This window comes from Microcaecilia unicolor, chromosome 11 (assembly GCF_901765095.1).
Source record: "Microcaecilia unicolor chromosome 11, aMicUni1.1, whole genome shotgun sequence".
Classification (NCBI taxonomy): domain Eukaryota; kingdom Metazoa; phylum Chordata; class Amphibia; order Gymnophiona; family Siphonopidae; genus Microcaecilia; species Microcaecilia unicolor.
In genome coordinates this window covers 177,754,192-177,777,546 of record NC_044041.1, presented here as the reverse complement: position 1 = coordinate 177,777,546, position 23,355 = coordinate 177,754,192, and the positions used below count along the sequence as shown (strand labels likewise).

The 23,355-nt window shown below is 43.7% G+C and overlaps 1 protein-coding gene across 3 annotated transcripts in view; it reads right to left on the bottom strand.

Moving 5' to 3' along the window:
- Positions 1 to 19,094, bottom strand: part of LOC115480236 (tetraspanin-15-like) — a 59,362-nt gene extending 40,268 nt beyond the window's left edge. For all 3 annotated transcript variants that reach the window (XM_030218757.1, XM_030218758.1, XM_030218759.1), the window contains exons 1-3: positions 18,961 to 19,094; positions 4,191 to 4,376; positions 1,145 to 1,219 (exon numbers count right to left, since the gene is read on the bottom strand). In XM_030218757.1, coding sequence (XP_030074617.1) covers positions 1,145 to 1,219; positions 4,191 to 4,376; positions 18,961 to 19,062 — 363 coding nt within the window. In that variant the 5' untranslated portion in view covers positions 19,063 to 19,094. The remainder of the gene's footprint in view (positions 1 to 1,144; positions 1,220 to 4,190; positions 4,377 to 18,960) is intronic.
- Between the last annotated feature and the right edge of the window lie 4,261 nt (positions 19,095 to 23,355).

The window sequence follows — 23,355 nt, the reverse complement described above, 5'->3', positions numbered from 1 at the left end:
CTTAGCCATCTCTCTCCTCTTCAATCAGTCCAAAACTCTGCTGCGCGACTCATTCTCTGCCAAAGTCGCTATGCTCACGTTAGCCCCCTCCTTAAGTCACTTCACTGGCTCCCTATCCGTTTCCGTATTCAGGTCAAGCTTCTCTTATTGACCTATAAGTGTATTCACTCTGCTGCTCCCCAGTACCTCTCCACTCTCGTCTCTCCCTACGCCCCCCCGTTCTGTAGATAAATCTCTCTTATCCGTCCCCTTCTCCTCTACTGCTAATTCTAGACTCCGTTCCTTTTGTCTTGCTGCACCCCACGCCTGGAATAGACTTCCCGAGCCTGTGCGTCTGGCCCCGTCTTTGGCCATTTTCAAGTCCAAACTTAAAGCCCACCTCTTTACCACTGCTTTTGACTCCTAACCACTTCTCACCTGCCCTGTCCTTAACCTCACCTATTATTCCCTTACCCTTAATTGTTCTGTCTGTTTACCTGTCTTATCTAGAATGTAAGCTCTTTGAGCAGGGACTGTCTTTTTGTGTTTGGTGTACAGCACTGCGTATGCCTTGTAGCGCTATAGAAATTATAAATAGTAGTAGTAGTAGTAGATCCAGCTCAGATCACAAGCAAAGAGAAAAGGTGCTTGCTTGAAAAGTGTAGAGAGGCAAAAAAGTTGCCATTATCCAAACAAAACAAATTAAATTAACTAAGTGAAGGAAAGAATATAATAAAACCCATGCTCTGAAATAAATGTATTTACAAATATGTTTCATGCAGTTCACTTTCAATATTTCTAGGCAAAGCCACAAACATTACCGACTGTCAGCATATTTTGTGCCCTGTCTTAGCCAACGTTATCATATTCCACGACCTATATACTGTAGCAAATTATGTAATAATTTTATGTAGCTTTTCAGCAGTTTTTAACACTGTGACTTATATAAAAGGAGGAACTTATAGTCTAGAAAATATAGTAAATATAAAAATAAACAAAACAAAAACATGGCTACCCTTCTGGAAGCTTGAGCTATGGGACATGCATGAGTTCTCGTGAGCAGAGCTGCAGCTAAGACTCTTTTCTGGTTAGTGTCAGTGGAGAGCTTAAGAGTGTTTTCTAGTTATATAAGAAGTCAGGGCTTAGAGGTTCGTGTTTGATTTACCTTGTGTCTGAAGACCAGTGCTAAAACACCACCATTGACTTCCAGTATCAGGCACATTCCAAGAGTATACATGAACTGTAAGAGAAGAGAAGGAGAAGTTAAAACAAAACAAAACAAAATAAACTGCAAAACAGCTGTATGATGTCCTGCAGCAGAAGAGGTCTTCCTCCAGCACTGCTCTCCTTCACTCTGACGCACAGCCTGCCCCTGCTTTTTCTCTCTCATCCCACATGCTCGGTTTCAAAACCGAGCATGCGCGGCCTGAGGGGAAAAGCAGCCGCTTGGCAGGCAATGCGACAGAGTGAAGAAGAGCAGCGCTGGAGGAAGACCTCTTCTGCTGGTGGGGCTTGGGAGAGACCTCTGCCAGCCAAAGCAGAGGCTCTGGCCCGAAGTCCTGCTGTGTCTGTTCCTCCGGGTCCTCCCCAGCCTCCAAGGGGGGCCCGGCGCCAGAGTTCTCTCTCTCCTGCTCCTGTCGGGACGCGATCACCTGGGTCCCATCAGGAGCAGAAGAGAGAGACCCCGGCGCTGAGCCTCCTTTGGAAGCCTAGGCCCAGGGAAGTTTGTCCCTCCTGCCCCCCTTCTCAGCAGCCCTGATTAGAGAATCTTCTAGTTAATATAGATATGTGCAAGCTGGCCAATTCTGGTGTGCCTCCACACACAGTTTGATTTGGTACACTCTCACACCTACCTCCTCCTATTTATTATAGCATTTTCCCCTCTGGTCTGTGGATAAATATTGAGGAAACAGTCACATGGCATAGTGGACATATAATGAGCTTTTCTAGTCTCTAGCACAGCCTGAGCTGAGCCACATAGCGATAGTGATCTTCCCAAAGTCACACAGACTCACTGATAAAGATAATGTTAGAACTAAGACACAGGAAGATAACAGGGGCAACTATAAACAGCCCTTGTTTGGAGTCTGATGCTGTGTATGCAGGCCACTAATGTACCCTCTAATAGGTTAACGTATTTGCCCTAAAGAAAAAGAGGACACATGCCCCACCCCTGTCACTCCCCCTAAGGGTGTCCTATCCTCCCCTCCTTTACCTTACTGTAGTGCCCTGGTGGTCTAGTGACCTCTTCGGGGCAGGAAAGAGTCCCCTCTTTCCTGCCCGGCATGGCTGCAGACTGTCTTGCTGCCTCCCGTCCTGGTGCCGATTCAAAATGGCTGCCGAGTGTTCAAGCAGCAGCTTCACGAGACTTCCACAGAAGTCTTGCAAGGTCACTGCTTGAACTCTCGGCAGCCATTTTGAATTGGCGCCAGGACAGGAGGCAGCAAGACAGTCTGCAGCCTGTGCCGGGCGGGAAAGAGGGGGCTCTTTCCTGCCCCGAAGAGGTCACTAGGCCACCAGGGTACTACAGTAAGGTAAAGGAGGGGAGGATAGGACATCCTTAGGACCACCTGCCTGCCCGTTCGTCTGCAAATCCAAACAAAAGGGCAAGCTAGCAAAACACACCCAGATGCCTAGCTGTGTCCTCAAAAAGAGGACATGTCCGGGTAAAACCGGACATAAGGTAACCCTACCCTCTAAGCTGTGTGGGAGTCCTCCATCTATATTCCTGCCACTGGGGGTGCTGTTTCAATATCACATTTTCAAAAGTGAGGGACAGGTATGTTCTGCAGGACTGCAATTGAAAACACAATACTGAAACACCACCCCCCACTGGCAGCAATGCGGTTGGAGGATTCCTGTACAGCTTAGAGGGCACATTGCACAGCAACCCGTTTTTCAAACTAGAAACCATCCATATGGCATAGTTTCACTTTGAAAATTAGAAGCTTCAGGGCATTTGTGCTAAAACCACAACTACTTTGCAGCAGCTATTTGTGTGGGTGGCCAAATTGGTAAAGGGGGGGAGGGGGAGTAAAAGTGTTGTGTTCTTTTCAAAAATCGAATACATTCTTAATTCAGCTAAAAATAAATGTGCTATTGTACCTAGGTGTGATGAAATTTGGGTTTCACACATACAGAAGCAGCCTGAAGAAACAAGACAGTTTAGCCTGCCTGCCACAAAGATTGAGGATGCTTTAGAAAAGACCTGGGCTATGTTCCTTTGCTGGTAATTGCGGTATACCAAGTATTTTTAATAAACATAATGATGCTTTACAGAAGGAGAAATAAAGGACAGTAAGTCACTGGGGACTGCAGCCTCAACAGGAAAAGGAAGCAGCAGACTGCTGGGAAGTGTAGTCTAAGAGAGTGCTGCCTAGAACCAATCATGAGAGACCTCTCCTCTTTTTTTTTTATTTTTTAACTTCTTTATCTCATCTTCTTTTCTCTATACTTGAGTAGCATTTCATATATCTTCCTTTCTTACTTTCTACTCTGTTTTAATTGTAAACTGCTCAGTAATACTTTTTGGCAAGATGTGAAGTATATCAAGCATCAGAAATAAATAATGATTACAGGAGAATATGATATCAATGAGGGAACACAGGCAAGGCTAATTAAAAACTTACTGAGAAAACAGAATGGCTCTTAACGATAGAGGGAACTTCCAGAAGGGAGGGAAAGGGAGGACCAAGAAAACTCCCAGGGTGTAGAAACACAGACCAGTGAGGGAAATTCTGTAGTAAGCTCAGCACTGCCATTCCAGCCTAAAAGCCGAGGGCCCTTTTGCTAGGGTCTGAAAATGTACTAATAGTACTGCTTAGAGGGTTCTGGGTGACTGTGCATGGCGTTTAGGAAACATTTGCTTTGCACGCTTGAACTGACCTAGCTGCTCAGCGAATAGTCTGCAATTGTGTCCATAAAGTACCAGTTTGCACAAGGAATAAGAAATGCTGTTTTACAGCAACTACCTGCCTGTGTGTGGTGGTTTCAGGAGTTTGGCAGCTACTCAGGGTAAGTGGGCAAATGGATTTTAAAGGTTCCCATAAAGTGACTTGTCCCAAAGTCTCAAAGAGTCCGCACCAGAGCTGTGAACAGAACCCATGCAGAAATGCCTCAAGCCTCCATCTAGACCAGATCTCATCCTTGACCACTGTAAACAGAACACCTGATCCTAGGTTCAAGCATTATGCAACCCACTGTATCCTTACCATTCGAAGGAGGTACAGATTATCTCGAAGAGAACCCAGGACACCAATAAAGGAGACGATGAACATCAAGACGCCCAGTAGGATGAGAACAATGGCTGGGGCCAGAAAAGCCCCTTGCAGGGTTTTGTACGTTTGACGTTCCGATTCTGCGTAGATACCAATTATCAGGATTGAAGCACCTATTAACTACAAGGAGAAGGTCAGTAGTGCTGAGCCATACAAACTTATTCTGATGCGGCGCAGCCAAACTTGCAAACCCAGGCCATCCCTCTTAACAACATTTTATTAAGTGCGTAAATGGCAATTCTATAAAGACTGCCAAAATATGGGCACCAAAATGCTGAGCACAACTTCTATAAAGGCATCTGGGTGCGCAGATTCCATTATAGAATAGAGCGTAAGTTGGTATTTATGTGTCAGCAGTTAGGCACTATCCCCTGGATTCTAGGTAATCAATAGAAATAAGACAAAATAAAACATGGAAAAGAAAATAAGATGATACCTTTTTTATTGGACATAACTTAATACATTTCTTGATTAGCTTTCGAAGGTTGCCCTTCTTTGTCAGATCGGAAATAAGCAAATATTGGTAGATGACAGTATATATGAGCGAAACATCAAAGCACTTCAGTGACAGTCTATATGCATGGAGACAGGGGATGAGTGAAAACATCAAAGCATTTCAGTGACAGTCTAACAGGATGGGGGTGGATAGGTGAGAGGGAGACAGGAGAGCACTGCAGTCTACAAAGCAATACAATTTTATGCTTTGTAATGGACTAGAAAACCCAGATCTTTGTTAAGTCCTGTCTGGTGAGTGTCAAAATATTTAATCATTTTGACTTCAAAGGTCTTACGTTCCTGTATTGTTTTAAAGTTCCCTTTCAGGATCCTTACCATGAAATCACTGGTAGTGTTCTGGTTTTGTAAAGTGCTGTCCCACAGGCGTGACATCTTTCTTTGTACTGGCATTTTTCATATGTCTATGTAAATTAAATCTCTTCTTTAGCATCTGACTTGTTTCTCCAATGTAGCAGCCTTCATTGCACTCATATATACTGTCATCTACCAACATTTGCTTATTTCCGATCTGACGAAGAAGGGCAACCTTCGAAAGCTAATCAAGAAATGTATTAAGTTATGTCCAATAAAAAAGGTATTACCTTATTTTCTTTTCCATGTTTTATTTTATTTCTATTGATTACCTTTAAAAGTGGACTAACATGGCTACCATACCTCTCTACCCTGGATTCTATATATTAGTATCCTGTGCCGAAATCCAAGCATCTTCTATAATAATGTGCATAACTTAATTGGCTTAACAAGTTCATCAGCATTGATAAGAGAACTTAACAAGCAATAATGAGCACTAATTGGTAATAATTAGAATTTATTCGCACAACTCGCTAAGCGTATTCTGTAACACAGAGCTCCTAAATTCTAATGTGAACAGGCAAAATGGGTGTGGTTATGGGCGAGGAAACGGGCGTTTTCTGGGTGTTCCAAAATTTACATGCACTGTTATAGAACATGCCCCTCTACGTCTGAATCTATGTGCCAGTATTTATGCCACGTTTTTCCTTGGTGTAAATGGATGTACATAGTTCTAGGCGCTCGGATATCAACTAAGCGTATTCTATATACCGTGCCTAAATCTAGGCACAGCTTATAGAATATGCTTAAGCGGAAATTTGTTCCGAATGGATTTTTCAGACACCATATATAGAATCTGGCCCTATACTACTACCTAGCATTTCTGTAGTGCTACTAGACATATGAAGCGCTGTATAATTGACCATGTAAGAGACAATTCCTGCTCGACAGAGCTTACAATCTAATCAGGACAGACAAACAGGACAAATAAGGTATAAGGAAATTACTTAAGATGGGAATGATAAAACAGACATGGGTACTGAACAAGTGAATAGGAGTTAGGAGTTAAAAGCAGGTGTAAATGAGATTGTGTAAATGTTGCATTTTGGCCCCTAACTTAACACATGTGACTTACAGAATATGGTAAGTGTGGGATGTGCCCATCCACCCCACCTGTAAATGCCCCTGTGACAAAGCAGTGGGTTTTAAGCCTGTAAACTGTATTACTTCTTGAAGTGTATTTCTCTAGTTTGGCCAGCAGGTGGTGCATGTTATGTTTAAAGCTGTTACAGATAAATGAATGTGCCTTCTTTAGTTAGCACACAGATAAGGAGTTAACCTGCAGATGTGGCAGCTACTTTTAAAACTTGTTGTTCTGGGCTCTGATTGGCCCAGGAGCTCAATTTCAGCTAGGATATACTGGCTTGTCCAGTCTTAGCCAGGGAGAAGAGACAGAAAGATCTCTTTGCTGAGATCCTGTGAACAGATATATTTGATAACTTGTAAGCAGCTATATGTCCCGATCTCCCCTGGTACTATTTAGATAGTAAACAAATGTTTAGATAGTGTTATAATTGAGCCATATTTCAGTTACCTATTATTGTTTTGCTGATTGCACCTTTTCTGTTCATTGTTCTAATTTTGCATGACAATAAACATTTTTAGTTTATTGCCTCTGCTTGTCTGGACTGACTAAGAATCCTGGTAGTTTGTGTGTTGGGTCTGTGGGTGCTTTCTAGGAACTGTGATACCACTGGGACTGTGGCCCCAGTAACCTAGGAATCACTGGGGATAATTTGAGAGCGGGAGACTCGCCCAGAGGCAGTTGGGACCCAGTCGGTGGGCGGAGGTAGAGCACAAGCGGCAGGTGCAGGTGGACCTGAGCTGTGCTGAGGATAGACCCTAAGTGGTAGCAGGGTAGCCCCAGGCAGATGGCTAGGCATTTTGTGACAGCCCTCTTGCAGTTAAGCACTATACCCTGGATTCTATATATGCCATGCAAAACTGCACACTATCTTCAGATGCGCACGCAACTAAATTGGCTCAGCCCATTAGCGCCAATAACTGGGTGCTAACAATCAATTACTGGTGTTAACTAGCAACAATTTGGATTTCTGTTCACATCTTCCTACACACTAAACTATAAAGATCCGCGTGAAAATCTTAATAGCGTGCAACTCAAAAGAAGGCATGGCCATGGGAGGGACAGGTGCATTCACTAAAGATACTCTCAGTATTACTGAATACCGCAGATCTGTGCCTAACTTGCGCACCAGGATTTGCACCAGGTTTCAGTTCGCCTAAATTCTCACACCCAAATCTTGGAGCAGAAATTGGCTCTAAGCGCTATTATAAATAGTGCACAACTTGAAGCGTCATTTAAAGAATAGCACTCCGCGCAGGATGGGTTTTTTTTTTTTGCGCCATTTGTCGGTGCTATTTACTGAATCTAGTCCTGTATGACCTGCACACTCATTCTAGAATATTCTCATGCCTAAACGCTATTCTTCTACTACTACTACTATTCCTACTATTTATCATTTCTATAGCATGTAAATGGGGGTGAATTCTACACATGGCGCTGAAAAAAAGCATTATTCTATAAGCTGCGCTTAAAGTTAGGCGCACTTTATAGAATAGCACTTATGCCCGGGTCTTGCGCCTAACTTTAGGCGTGGCCAACTGCACCAACAAACATGGTGCAAATGTAAATTGCACGTGTATCCCCCATACTCAGTAACAAGTAAATGCTAGGAACGCCCCCGTTCTGCCCATGACCCTCCCATTTCCATGCCCCCTTTTTTTTTTAAATTCACACGTAAAATTTAGGTGCAGATCTCACACCTAAATTTATGTGTGTACGTTACAATTAAATCTAATTAGTGCCAATAACTGCTTGTTAAAATTCAAATTACTGGCACTAATTAGCTCATTAATCAATTAAATTGGGCATGCAAACTGGGCGTGTACAAGTTTTGGCGACATTTATCGAATTACAAGGATGGCGCTAACACATAGGCACTAAGATTACAGAATGAAGGGGAGAGAGGGTAATTCTTTAAAGGGAAGCCTATTTTCGGGCCTGAGAACATGCTAATTTGGAAACCATTCTATAAAGAAAAGTGGGAAGTGGGCACTCACCTTTCTTTATGGCATACCAGCATACTACATCAAAAACACATTTTAGATGTGATTCTTACACCAACTACAGAGCTGGTGTAAACGTTGTGAGGAGATGACTCTGTCATTGTCTTAAGGTTGTATATTTGGTGGAGGAGTAGCCTAATGGATAGTGCAGTGGGCTTCTAGGTTGGCGACCTGGGTTCACTTCCCACTGCAGCTCCTTGTGGCCTTGGGCAAGTCACTTAACTCTCCATTGCCCCAGGTACAAAAACATAGATTGTGAGCCCTGCATATAACGTGAACAGCACCACGTACGTCTAGTAGCACTATAGAAATGATTAGCAGTAGTAGTGCACCTAGAATGCACAAAAATATAATAACACTAGGATCCCCCCTCTCACCAACCTTATTTAACCTAATGATGATACCTTTAGCCAAACTTTTAGCCAACCAAAACTTCAACCCCTACATATATGCAGACGATGTCACAATCTACATCCCGCTCAAACATGATCTAAATGAAATCACCAATGAGATTAACCAAAGCCTCCAAATCGTGCACACCTGGGCGGATACATTCCAACTAAAACTTAACGCAGAAAAAACGCAATGTCTTGTACTCACCTCACAACATAACACAAAAAACTTCTCCACCACAATCACACCATACTGCTTTCTTCCTATCTCACAAAACTTGAAAATTCTTGGAGTTACCATTGACCGAAACCTCACTCTCGATACCCATGTGAAGAACACGATGAAAATGATGTTCCAATCCATGTGAAAACTCAAACGAGTAAAACCTTTCTTCCCCAGATACATCTTCCGTACCTTGGTACAGTCAATGGTAATAAGCCATCTAGACTACTGCAACGCACTGTATGCTGGCTGCAAAAACAGACTATCAAAAAACTCCAAATAGCTCAGAATACCGCCGCAAGACTCATATTTGGAAAAACTAAATATGAAAGTGCAAAACCCCTAAGAGAGAAACTTCATTGGCTCCCACTTAAGGAACGCATTGCGTTCAAGATCTGCACGATTGTACACAAAATCATTCACGCAGACACCCAAACCTACATGCTAAACCTCGTGGACCTACCTCCCAGAAACGCCACAAGATCATCCTGCAAATTTCTCTATCTGCACTTCCCCAGCTGTAAAGGACTAAAATACAAGCAGATACATGCCACACTACCATCTCTTACTTGAGCACACAGTTATGGAATGCATCACCTACAGACCTGAAAACAATAGACGAACTAACTAACTTTCGCAAATCTCTGAAAACATATTTCTTCAACAAGGCCTACAAAGAGAGCCTATAACCTCACTAATCCACTTCACCAAACCACCCAGTTTGAAAGTCCACCTTCTATACTTATCCCCTAACTACTTCTTTCTTTCACCTATTACTAAATCTCTACACCTTACTAATAACTGTATCTGATAGCCTGGAATGACAATGTATTAACAAAATTATGTAAGCCACATTGAGCCTGCAAATAGGTGGGGGAATGTGGGATACAAATGCAACAAATAAATAAATAAATAAATAAAAGAGGCCCGTTTCGTAGAGGAATGAAACAGGCGCTAGCAAGATTCCACGCCTCCCTACCTCCCTCCCTGTCTCTCGTCCGAGTTCCAGCCCCCCTCCCCTCGAGTTCCATAGCCCCCCTCCCTCCCTCTGTCCCTCTGTCGTCCGAGTTCCAGTCCCCCTCCCTCCGAGTTCCAGGCCCCCCTCCCCTGCCCTTCGAGTTCCACGGCCCCCTCCCCTTCAAGTTGCAGGACCTCCCCCTCCAAGTTCCACACCCCCCCCTCTCCTCTGAGTTTAACACCCCCGCGCCTCCCTCCCTGTAAGTACAAGCAGGACCTGTCCTCCGGCAGCCCCTTGCCTTTCTGTGTGCCGGCTCTAATTTAAAAATTGTTACCGGTGTCCGGCGTGAGCATTTAAGGTGAGCGGTGCAACAGACTGTCTTCCCATCTGTCTGAGCTCTGCCTCTGGTCCCGCCCTCATTTCCTGTTTCTGGAAGGGCAGGACCACAGGCAGAGCTCGGACAGATGGGAAGGCAGTGTGAAGCGCCGCTCGCCTTCAATGCTGACGCCGGACCCCGAGGTAACAATTTTTAAATTAGAGCCGGCACGCAGAAGGGCGAGGGGCTGCCGGAGCACAGCTCCTGCTTGCACTTCAAGGGAGGGAGGCGGGGGGGGGGGGGGGGCGTTGAACTCGGAGGAGGGGGGGCATGTCGAATAGTAACCTCTCCTGACGTCAGGCAGGCTGGGTTCTAGTGTGGGACAGTGACGTCAGGAGGTGGTTACAATCGCAGGTAGCCTCACTGGAACGTTGGAGGAGCAAATTATTATATTAAATAAGCACTGTTATACTAGACAGAACAAAGGTTCATCGAGCTCAATATTCGGTTTCCAATAGTTGATAATCAGAATGAGGCCCCTGTCAGAAAGGGAACGAAGTTGCATAAGGCATTCCGCACTGCCCTGAGCTCCAAGCGATTTATCGACCACTGACACTCCTGTTCCATTCAGGTGCCCTATGCCAAATGGAACTTGTAATGAGCTCCCCAAGCCAACTTGCTGGTGTCCTTTGTGTATATTCCTCCATGTAAGATGAGCCTGCTAGCCCTCAGATTTCCTAGATTTGCTGTCATCAATGTAAATTTAGTTTCTCCCTGCATCTGCATGTAAGCAGAGTGCTTGAGCAGTAAATGGAAAGTATATGTTACATGTCAAGGTGAAACTCAGGAGGAAATGAGGCTATACGGCCCATATATGGCAGATACACTTGGATATAACCTTGATGGTGATGAGAGACTGAGGACCCTGCAGAGACCATGATGTTCCACCGGAAGTATGTGTTCAGAGAGAAGGACACCAGGTGTTTGTTACATGGTTTTTGCACGCTGGGATCACGCTTTACTGATAAGGGATTAGCCAATGGCCACTAAGTGTGCATGTGAACACAAGCAGGAGAGGATGATAGAATAGAGGACATTGACATTTTTGTATACATATAAAAAATAACGGAATATTATCATATATGTGTAATGGAAGAAAACAGGAAAATCCATATATGAACTGTAAGTTAGTTTAGGAGAAATCACATGATTTAGGAGAAATGAAACTTACAACAGTATATAAATGAAAACTGAGAAAGTTGTGCTGAGTAGATTTTGTTATTTAGTCCTTGCGTCCGGCTTTTCTGGGTAAAAACCTGCTCCAGAAAGAACAATTATTTTATATTGGCTTAGTGAAACACCAAGAAAGATTTTTACTTGTTGCGCCAAACCTGATTGTCTCTCTTATTCCAGCCACTAGGGCTGAAGTGTTTTCCCCTCTCCAGAGGCAAGGGATGGGACTACACAGTTGTCACCACTTTCCACTGTGTTATCGGAAAGGGAGCTCTGACGGTCAAATTCCTGGGCGACAACTACCATTGCATACTCCGTCTGGCACCTAGTGTCCAAGAAAGATGAAGGTCGTACTTCTGTGACACTGGAGACCAGCGGCTGAGAAGGGAATCCTGTAATGGCTGCATATGAGCCCTTCTTGCCCATGGCACTACTTCGACTGCCACCCCCTTTATCATTTTGGTTGCTCTTCTTTCAACTTTTTCTAATTCTGCTATATCTTTTTTGAGATACGGCGACCAGAACTGAATGCAATAATGAAGGTGCGGACACACTATGGAGTGATACAAAGGAAAAGAGACTTGAGATTATTGGACTGAAAGTGAGCTTTCTAAAGCTGTTTAAACTGTGGGAAAGTGTTTTTATTTTGCTTTTTATTATTTTATATGTTTAGATTTTTACCTTTTAATCGGGGCTATCCATCTGCCTGCCAGCTAACGTTTTCTGGGCGGAGTCACGTGACCTGCACGTCACTACCTCCAATCAAAAGCAAGTTGAACCTTATTTAAACTGAGTAGCAGCAGCGCTTGTGCTGCAAAGAGACTTGAGATTATTGGACTGAATGTGAGCTTTCTAAAGCTGTTTAAACTGTGGGAAAGTGTTTTTATTTTGCTTTTTATTATTTTATAAGTTTAGATTTTCACCTTTTAATCAGGGCTATCCATCTGCCTGCCAACTGACGTTTTCTGGGCGGAGTCACTGCACGTCACTACCTCCAATCAAAAGCAAGTTGAACCTTATTTAAACTGAGTAGCAGTGGCGCTCTTGCTGCTGCGGCGCGCGCCGGAGGAGCAGGTACGCTCCTTAGGGTGCTCCTTGGGGTGTGTTACACGGGAATATATGATTGCTGTTTAAGCCCTCTGGCGAGGTCATGCTCTTATTCTTTAAACAAATAATGACGCTTCTTGTTTTTAACTTGTTGTGCTTCTGGAACACTAATCTACTGCCTTTAATAGCACCTGAGGGTATGCAGGATACAGCATATATCCCAGTACAATGGAGCTAGCATGCTAACCAGAATACTTCATTTTCTTGTAAGTTTAACAACCTCCGTTACTTAATGCCAGTCACATCTACTATAATAAAACTCACCCTCAACGTTCTGAGGACACTGACGTCAGTGAAGCCAAGCCCTGACTTCCTTCAAAAAGGTTCGAAGGTTCGTGGTGGTGAAGCCACCAAAATCGCTCTGGGCCCGCCCTCGAGGGCGGAGCAATGGCAGAACAATGAAGGGGTTGGCAGGGAGGGAGGCAGGGAGGTGTGGGAAATCGCTCCGGGCCCCGCCCTCGAGGGCGGAGCAATGGCAGAACAACGAAGGGGTTGGCAGGGAGGGAGGCGGGGGGGATCGCTCCGGGCCCCGCCCTCGCGTCTAACGTCATGACGTTGGGGGCGGAGCAATGGAAGAATAACAAAGGGGTTGGCCAGGGAGGGAGGGAGGGGTGTTGGCGACGAACACCTTGCTAGCGCCCGTTTCATTTGCTCTGAAACGGGCCTCTTTTACTAGTTATCTAATAATACAGCTTCTGATAGTGCTCCTCCTCTATCTTCTTTATCCGTAGCCTTAATTAACTGTAGATCTCTTAAGAGCAAGTTTACCTATATTTTGCATCTTTGTAAATTGTATCAGCTTGACTTATTTGCCATTACAGAGACATGGCTCTTATCAGGGGAAGAATCTTATCTCTTTCAATGTTTACCTTCAGGCTACTCGGTCAGCTATTCATCAGGTATAGGGAGAAGAGGTGGAGGTTTGGCCCTAATATTTAAGTCAGACTTTAAGGTTCAGGAAATTAATGATCACAGACTCTCTTATCCTGAACTTCTTTTGTTAAAATTTAGTACAGCTAGGTCTACTTTTCATGTATTACTTTACTACTGTGCTCCATCTACTACGGCAGTGGGATGGGACCACATATATCAATCACTTGCAGATGCTACAATTAGGTTCCCAAATCTTTTAATATTAGGTGATTTTAATGTTCATTTAGATGATCAATCGAACCCACGATCAGCTAGATTTTTAAATTTTTTACATGATATCGATCTTAAACAACATGTGGATGGATCAACTCATATCGCAGGCCACATATTAGCTCTAGTAATGACACATAAACTGGATGAAGTAAAATGTTCAAAAACTGTACTAACACCGGTATCTTGGTCAGATCACTACCTTCTTCAATTCTATTTATTAATACCACAGTTATTACATAATACTAAACCAGCTCACATTAAAACTAGGAGTCTACATAAAATCGATTTAATATCTTTACCTTCTTTAGCAGATAAGTTCCCATCAAACTTTGATACACTCCCGATAGATGACCACATTAAAATATGGAACCAAGTTCTTTCAGCAGCCCTTGACGATATTGCGCAGGAAAGGATAATTAATAAAACAACGAAATGTTCCCAACTTTGGTACCATCCAGGATTAAAACTATGTAAACAGGTACGTAGAGCTGAACACCAATGGCGTAAGCACAAGACCGTAGAATTAAAAGAAAAGTGCAAACAGTGTAAAAAATATTATCTGACACAATTAAAGGATGCTAAAACTGCATATTTCTCAAAAGAAATAAAAGCAGCAGCCAGTTCGCAGAAAAAATTGTTTCATATTATGAAACACTTGACAACAATAACTAATGAAAATAGAGAATCGCCTGCTATTGACTCTGAAACTCTAGCAAAGTTCTTTAGCTCTAAAATTGAGAAACCAAGAGCTCGCTTCCCCCAGGTATCAGGGCTAAGTCATACCAACAATTCCTCAAATTCACAATCATCTGTACCTTGGCAGGATTTTCAAATTCGGTCTGCCAAATCACTATATACCTTGGTTGCAGGTCTATCGCCTACTTAAAGTTCTTTGGATCCTATACCATCTGCATGGCTGAAAAAACATACGCTAGAAGACCAACAGTTTATGTACTCAATTGTCATGTTGAGTCTTTCTGATGGAATAGTCCCTACTATTTTGAAAGAAGCGCTAGTAAAACCTAGTCTAAAGAAATCTTCATTGGATCCCTTATTCTGACCTCATTGTTAAGTGAAATCCACGCTAAATTAGAACTCTGCTATATTGCCCTGGTTGTTTCATTAGATTTGTCTGCGGCCTTTGACTTAATTAATCATAACTTACTTCTTGACAGACTGAGTGAGATTGGTATTTCAGGGACAACTATGAAATGGTTTATATCTTTTCTTACGGATCGTTCATTTAAAAGTAGTTCAGCAGCAATCTTGTTCTACATCATACAACTTATCATGTGGAGTTCCTCAGGGCTCGCTTCTCCTCTTCCTCCACTTTCTATCTCAGTTGATAACATCCTCATCCTCCCCGTCTCATCTGCCCGCAACCTCGGAGTCATCTTTGACTCCTCCCTCTCCTTCTCTGCGCTATCCAGCAGATAGCCAAGACCTGTCGCTTCTTCCTCTTTAATATCAGCAAAATTCGCCCTTTCCTCTCTGAACACACCACCCGAACTTTCGTCCACGCTCTCATTACCTCTCGCCTTGACTACTGCAACTTACTCCTCACCGGCCTCCCACTTAGCCACCTATCCCCCCTTCAATCTGTTCAGAACTCTGCTGCACGTCTTATATTCCGCCAGAACCTATATACTCATATCACCCCTCTCCTCAGGTCACCTCACTGGCTTCCAATCAGATACCGCATTCAGTTCAAGCTTCTCCTTCTTACCTACAAATGCACTCAGTCTGCTGCCCCTCACTACCTCTCTACCCTCATCTCCCCTTACGTTCCCGCCCGAAACCTCCGTTCACAGGACAAATCCCTCCTCTCATTACCCTTCTCCACCACCGCCAACTCCAGGCTTCGCTCATTCTGCCTCGCCTCACCCTATGCTTGGAACAACCTTCCCGAGCCCTTACGCCAAGCCCCCTCCCTGCCCATCTTCAAGTCTTTGCTTAAAGCCCACCTCTTCAATGCTGTGTTCGGCACCTAACTCTTTCAGGAAATCCAGACTGCCCCAATTTGACTGCCCCTATCAGACTGACTGTTCACATGTCCTTTAGATTGTAAGCTCTTTGAGCAGGGACTGTCCTTCTATGTTAAATTGTACAGCGCTGCGTAACCCTAGTAGCGCTCTAGAAATGTTAAGTAGTAGTAGTAGTAGGGCTCGGTTTTATCTCCACTACTGTTTAACCTATATATTAGTCCCCTGGCGCTCCTCATTCAAACAATGGGTATTAGTTTTTACTCATATGCAGATGATTTTCTTCTTATTCATTATGTTAGACCATCAAACATAGATCTTACACCAATTCAAATATGTCTGGATAAAGTGGCAGACTGGTTGACAACATATCAGTTGATATTGAACCCGGATAAGACTATAACATCTTGGATAGTGGGGCAAGGCACGTGTCCTTCTGTGGTACCTATGCTATTTGGTCAGAATATCCCAACAGTTAAGTCCTTTAGATATCTTGGGGTCATTATTGATTCCGCGTTGACTTTTGAGGAACAAGTATCCGATGTACTGAAAAAATCTTTCTTCCATCTGAGGCGGCTTCGGTCAGTTAGAAATTCAGTAAGTAAGGACTCTCTCAAAACACTGACATCTGCATATATTACTTCACATTTAGACTACTGTAATATTGTATATGCTGGGAATACTCAAGCCAACTTAAAGCGATTACAAAGAATTCAAAACACTGCAGCACGTATGATCTGCAGGGCCCGGAGGGATGATAGAGTAACACCTTTACGGCATCGTCTGCATTGGCTCCCGGTGGAAGCAAGAGTAAAGTTTAAAGCTCTTGTTCTGACTCACAAGGCCTTTTACACATTAAACCCTAGTTATCTGTCAAATTTAACAATTCCTCACACCGCTATGCGAACTCTTAGATCCCTAACAGATAACAGGTCAGTTATTCCCCCTCTTGCTAAGGCTAGATGGGAATCTACACGGAGATCGGCTTTTTTCAATTTGCCCCCTTCCCTTTAGAATGGTCTTCCAAAGGAGATCAGATTAGAGAAATCCTATATCCATTTCCGAAAACTTTTGAAAACCTTCTTCTTTACAAGCTATGTAGAACAGAACTTAGCATAAGAGATAAGGTAAAAAAAAAAAAAAAGGGTAGCTTAACTGTATATTAGATTTTTAATTTGTATTGATTTTATTGTGCAGTTTATTCTGATTTGCTGTGCTTTCCCGTCATGAATGGAGTTCCTATGTTCGTTTGTTTGTATACATTAGTTGTTTTTATACATATGTAAACCGTTCTGTTTTGCAGTTGCAATAAGATACGGTATATAAATTAACAAATAAAAATAAATAAAATTATAGTGTTTTCGGCCTTATTCATCATCCCTTTCCTAATAATTACTAGCATTCTGTTTGTTATGGCTGTCGCTGCACACTGAGCAGAATATTTCAACATATTATCTACAACGACACCCAGATCTTTCTTGAGCGTGGACCACCAAGGTGGACCCTAGCATCAGGTAACTATAATTTGGATTATTCCTTCCAATGTGCATCACCTTGCACTTGCCCATATTAAATTTCATCTGCCATTTGGATGCCCAGTCTTCCAATTTCCTAAGGCCTTCCTGAAATATTTTACAGTCCGCACAAGTTTTAACCTATTCATAGTGTTACATCATCTGCAAATCTGATCATCTCACTCATCATCCCGATTTCCATATCGTTTACAAACATGTTAAATAGCTGTCCCAGAGCAGATCCCTGCGGCACTCCACCCTCCTTCATTTAAAGAAATTACCATTTAACCCTACCCTCTGTTTTCTGTCCAGTAACCAATTCCTAATCCACACCAGAACCTTGCCTCCTATCCCATGACGCTTTAATTTTCTCAGGAGACTGTCATGAGGAACTTTATGAAAAGCCTTCTGAAAATCTAGATACACTTCATCAATCGGCTCACCTTTATCCAAATGTTTATTCACGCCGTCATAGTAATTAAGCAAATTGGTGATGCAAGACTTCCCTCGGTTGAACCCGTGTCTTAGAATTTATGCGCATCACTTTATGCAGTGGCGTAGCCAAGGGTGGGCCCCGGCCCACCCACTTTGGGCTCAGGCCCACCCAGTAGCAGCACAACTATGATGTGGCTGGCAGGGATCCCCAAGCCCCACCAGCCAAAAACTCCCAACAACTGTCCCTCCTGCATACTTTTTAAATAGCAGATCTTCAACTGCAGCGAGAGTGCTCGCACTAGCACCACAGCCTTTCCTCTGCTGTATTCCCTCCTATGTGGAAACAGGAAGTTGCTGTGGGGCCAACATGAGCAGTGTGTATTCACAGCCAGATTTTTGTGAGTGAAAATCTGCTATATAAAAAGTATGCAGGGGAGGGGGTATGTTTCAGAACCCTATGGCATGCAGGTGAGCGAGGGAGAGACCAAATCACTTGTGGGACAAGGTGGAGTTCTTCTGCCCACCCATCTTGGGCCCAGGCCCACCCAAATTTGGGTGTCTGGTTACGCCCCTGCTTTATAGAATATGCTTAGCCAGTTGCGCTTGTAAATTCTTATTTAAGCCAATTAGTGTCAATAATTGCTTGTTAAGTGGCAATTATCAGTGCTGATTGGCTTGTTAAGCCATTTAAAAGTTGCGCACACAAATCCAGAATACGACTGAATTTCCGCACGCAACTTAAATTGCACTATATAGACTTTGAGGGAAACCTGAGTAATAAAACAGTGTATGTAGCCAGTGCCGTAGCGGCTGACACCCGGGGCGGGTCGCCGCTGCGCACCCCCCCCCTCGGAGCGCATTCTTACTGCCATACGAAAGCAGGGGGCGGGTGGGAACGCCGATCCGCCCCGAGTACACATCGCTGGGAGCTGCGTCGGCTCCGCTGGTTCCTTGCTCTCTCTGCCCCGGAACAGGAAGTAACCTGTTCTGGGGCAGAGGGAGCAGGAAACCAGCGGAGCCGACACCCCCCCCAGCGGTGTGCACCCGGGGCGGACCGCCCCACCTTCCTACGCCACTGTATGTAGCTATGAAAACACACGTGCATATGGCCAGACAAAACACAACTCATACCCTGTGCCACAGGAGCCGACTCTGTGGGTGCTGTGGGTGTTGAGCACCCCCAATATTGAGAAAATTCCTTGTATGTGTCCAAGGAGGGGTTATTTCTATTGGGCTTGCTTAGCACCCCCAATAATTTTGAAAAGTTGGCTCCTATGCCCTGTGCAGGTACACATGTAAACAAAACACACAGCGCTGCGTATGCCTTGCAGTGCTATAGAAGTGATAAGTAGTAGTAGTACAGCGCTGCGTATGCCTTGTAGCGCTATAGAAGTGATAAGAAGTAGTAGTAGAGAACCTGGCACGCGAGACGGCTGCTACTCACCCAGAAGATTGTACAATAACTGACGATACTGAACTTGAGGCACAGGTAGGAGAATCTCTTGCAGTATCGGACAGTGACGCGGCCACAGCTCCTCCCCGACATTCTACCTTCGCACTGGTCTTGACTTCAACGAGCAACCACTAGAGGCCCCTTCCCGCCACCGGGCGCCCCTGTAAGCTGCATGCTGATAGGTCGCCTGCAACTGTCCATTGGGCGCTCAGCCTACAAGTCTGATCCTCTGATTGGTCGCTTTCTTTAGCTTACGGGAGCTGCTCCCAGGTGTCTCCGCGCGGAGTTTGTATCTGTAAGCGTGCAATACGGGTTTCACTGATTGTACCCAACTTAGGATGTTAGGTTGTCGAGTCACAATTTTAATTTTGTAATTTACATTTTACGTCTATATCTACTACTACTTATCATTTCTATTGCGTTACTACACAAAAAGGAATAAAATGAACTTAAAAGGGAAGATAATATATTTTATTTTATTAAATACTGTCGGTCCAAAAACAAACAAACATTTTTTCTTCACGGTTTACAACTAAAAACGTACACATTCAGTTCAACACAAACACATCAAAGAAGATCAACGCCCTCCAATCATTGGTTTAAATGTTCACCTGCTTCCGTCGGTACATCTCCCCATCCAAATTTCCATCTGCCCGCACTACTTGCAAAACTGAAAAAAAAAAACAAAAAAACTTGCGCTGATAGCGCTTTCTATCGGTTCGGCTCTATGCGCATTACCTGTTGGTAGGCAGGGGCCGACTCCTCCAAAGCTTTAGATGCTTGAATTTAATTTTATATACCTGCCTACCTTTTCCAAATATAGTAGAACATGTTCCTTGCTCTCTGCACTAGCAGTAGACCTCCAACTTCTTGGGCCGTGGGCATACTTACAAGCAGCACATCCCCATAACCCTTGAAAGTACAAGTGCTTGTATTCACAGTATCTATAAGCAACATATGAGAAACAGATCATATGCACAAACCATCCTCTAACAAAAAAGAGCAAAGCAGAGCCAGGTCAGCTCTGCTTAACCCCACCAGGTGAATTAACTGTCAATAGGTTTTGCTTTTAATCTCTTTAACATTTTTAGCCCAAAATAAAGTTTAAATCCATGGGAACACAAAACACAGAGCCCAATATAGTAAGCTGCATTATCCTTTAGCAACACCTAACCAAACTGCTCCTCTGTCCCCAGGTTTCCTAGTTGTTGTTGATGCTGTGGGGCAAAATGTTGGTGGGGCCATGGCTCCTGCAGCCCACCCTATTCCACTGCCTGTGTCTTTAGCACAGCAATTTTCTTCTCATTTTCCCACAATGTAGTAATATTTTTAGTGCAAGGAAATCAAAAGTTAAACCATCATGCTAAAGGATAGTATAGATAGCAGAAAAAATTAATGCAAAAGGCATTGTTCTTGAGGAAAGGCTAAAGCGGCTAGGACTCTTCAGCTTGGAGAAAAGACGGCTGAGGGGGAGATAATCTCGACTATCCCTTCCTGTCCCTTAGAGATCCTCTGTCCCTAACCCATGTGTTCTTGAATTCTAACAGAGTCCTTGTCTCCACCAGCTCCGTTGCACACATCCACTACCCTTTCCGTAAAGAACTATTTCCTTACATTACACTTTTCATCCTATGCTCACAGGGTACAGAGTTTCACTTGAAAGAGGCCCGCCTACTGGGCATAAGCCATGGAGATATTTAAATTCTTTTAGCATATTTCTACGCCTACCTCCCAACGCTCTTTTCCTTCTGAACCCAATTCCTCCTATGTTTAACTTACTTTCCGTTAACCCCATTAGTTTTGCGTTTACCGCAAACTGTATATTATTCTTACGACTTTGTAATTATTTATATTGTTACTATGTAAGCCGCTTTGAGCCTGCCATGTGTGGGAAAGCGCGGGGTACAAATGTAAAATAAATAAATAAATATGATAGAGATCTATAAAATAATGATGTGATGAAACTACAGCGTTGTAAATTTAAAACAAATCGGAGAAAATTTTTCTTCACCCAACGCATAATTATACTCTAGAATTCATTGCCAGAGAATGTGGTGAAGGCGATTAGCTTGGCAGAGTTTAAAAGGGGGTTAGACGGTTTCCTAAAGGACAAGTCCATAAACCGCTAATAAATGGACTTGGGAAAAATCCACAATTCCGGGAATAACATGTATAGAATGTTTGTACGTTTGGGAAGCTTGCCAGGTGCCCTTGGCCTAGATTGGCCGCTGTCGTGGACAGGATGCTGGGCTCGATGGACCCTTGGTCTTTTTCTAGTGTGGCATTACTTATGCACTTATGAATAGAACGAGTAGACGTGAATCGCTTGTTTACTCTTTCCAAAAATACTAGGACTAGGGGGCACGAAATAAAGCTACGAAGTAGTCAATTTAAAACGAATTGGAGAACATTTTTCTTCACTCAATGTGTAATTAAACTCAGGAATTTGTTGCCAGAGAATGTAGTAAAACCGGTTAGCTTAGCAGAGATTAAAAAAGGTTTGGATGGCTTCCTAAATGAAAAGTTCATAGACCATCATTAAAATGGACTTGGGGAAATTCCACTGCTTGTTTCTGGGATAAGCAGCATAAAATGTATTGTACTGTTCTGGGATCTTGCCAGGTACTTGTGACCTGGATTAGCCACTGTTGGAAACAGGATGCTGGGCTTGATGGACCTTAAGTCTGTGTCAGTATGGCAATACTTATGTACTTATGTAAAACAACAACAAAAAAGCACCAAATGTTGGCAAGATTTTTGACTCTCTAGCACTGAATCTTAAGATGTGATGCAGAAAAAAGTGTCATCCAAGATGAAGCGTGTAGAGCTCAAAACCCTGAAGCGGCTCCAGAAGGAAGAAAAGGGTCCCTTCCCATGGGGCTGCCTGGGCATCATGGGTCAGGACAGTCTTGATCAGACACCTGCCACAGGAAGGCCTTCAACCAGAGAGTATCTAGTGCTGTAGCACCCTGCATTCTTATACACCCCTGCCCCATGGCCCAATAATACCTGGTTTGGGGAGGCATAGTTTATCTGCTTTATATGGGGGGTGGGGCAAGGGGTAGGGAGCTTGGATCAATGTGTGCGTTGCATGGATTAGCTCACCCCCCTCACCCAGACATTCCCACTCTCCCACATGTACGTACACACATACACACACACATAAACGTAGTATCACTCTCACACCCACTCTTTCTCTCAAGCCTGCTGCCACCACCTTAATCTGTTCAGTGACACAATTAAGCATTTTCAAACCTTTATATTTCTTAATCTATCCTTTATTTTTGTTTTTTAATACTTTAATTTTTCTAGCCTTTCCTTATTTTCATTTCTATTTTTTTCCAACCCCATGGAAATTGGAAAGAATATACATAAGGGGTGGAGATGGTCTGTCTGGAGCAAAATAACTCTCCAAAGATTTAACGGAATGGGATGAAACTTGGTATATAGGAAAAACTGGTAAAAAGGCACGAGTTAAAAAAAATAGGCAAAATCTGACTGCAAATTCCAAACAAAAAAAGCCCCCCAAAATAATGGTCTAATACATTTCTATGGGAGAAGGAGTTTCAGCTCCTGTATCATAAGAGTGAAATGTAACAGTGGCGGGAGGGGGTCGGCTGCGGGGGGGGGTGGTGTGTGAAAGTAGGGGGGCCAGGTATAAATCTGTGGGGGCCCATGCCCCCGTGGCCCCACCTAGCTACGCCCCTGTGCCATACTATCAACAAACTGTCCCGACCCCCTACAACTACCTCCTGTAAACTGCACCACTTCAAAGAACTACTCCTTCAACTGGCCCTTCACCCTGTAAATTGCTTCACCCCCTAAAACTACCTCCTGCAATTACTCCACCATCCCATAAACTGTCCCATCCCCAAAACCTAACTCCCTGCAACTGCCCCATCATCCTGCAAACTACCCTCTCCCAAAAACTATCCTACCTGCCTCCCCCAATCTAACCCCCCCCCCAAATACTAGTCCCTCACAACTACCCCCCCCCCCCTCCATGGCAGGGTCAGGTTAAGCCACTGACAAACGTTGCACATGCTTAGGGGGAATCCTGTGAGATGGCACTCCTTAACCTCCTGAGTCCCGATCACACTGTCTGGCTTTTCAGATGTCAACAGAATTTAAATTTATATCCAAAACGTAAAAGGATAAGTAATATAATCTGGACATTTTTCTGAGTTTAAAACCATTCTCTGTAGTTCTCTAGTTCCTCCCCCCCCCCCCCCCCCCATGTGTGAGTGAGCTGAGCCCCCACTGACAGTACTGTTTCCATTGTAACTAGCAGTAGAAACTGTAGTAGGATCCAGCCAATGGGAAGACAGTGAGAGCGGAGCACTACTACTACTACTTATCATAGCCCTGAAAGCTATTGACGAAATA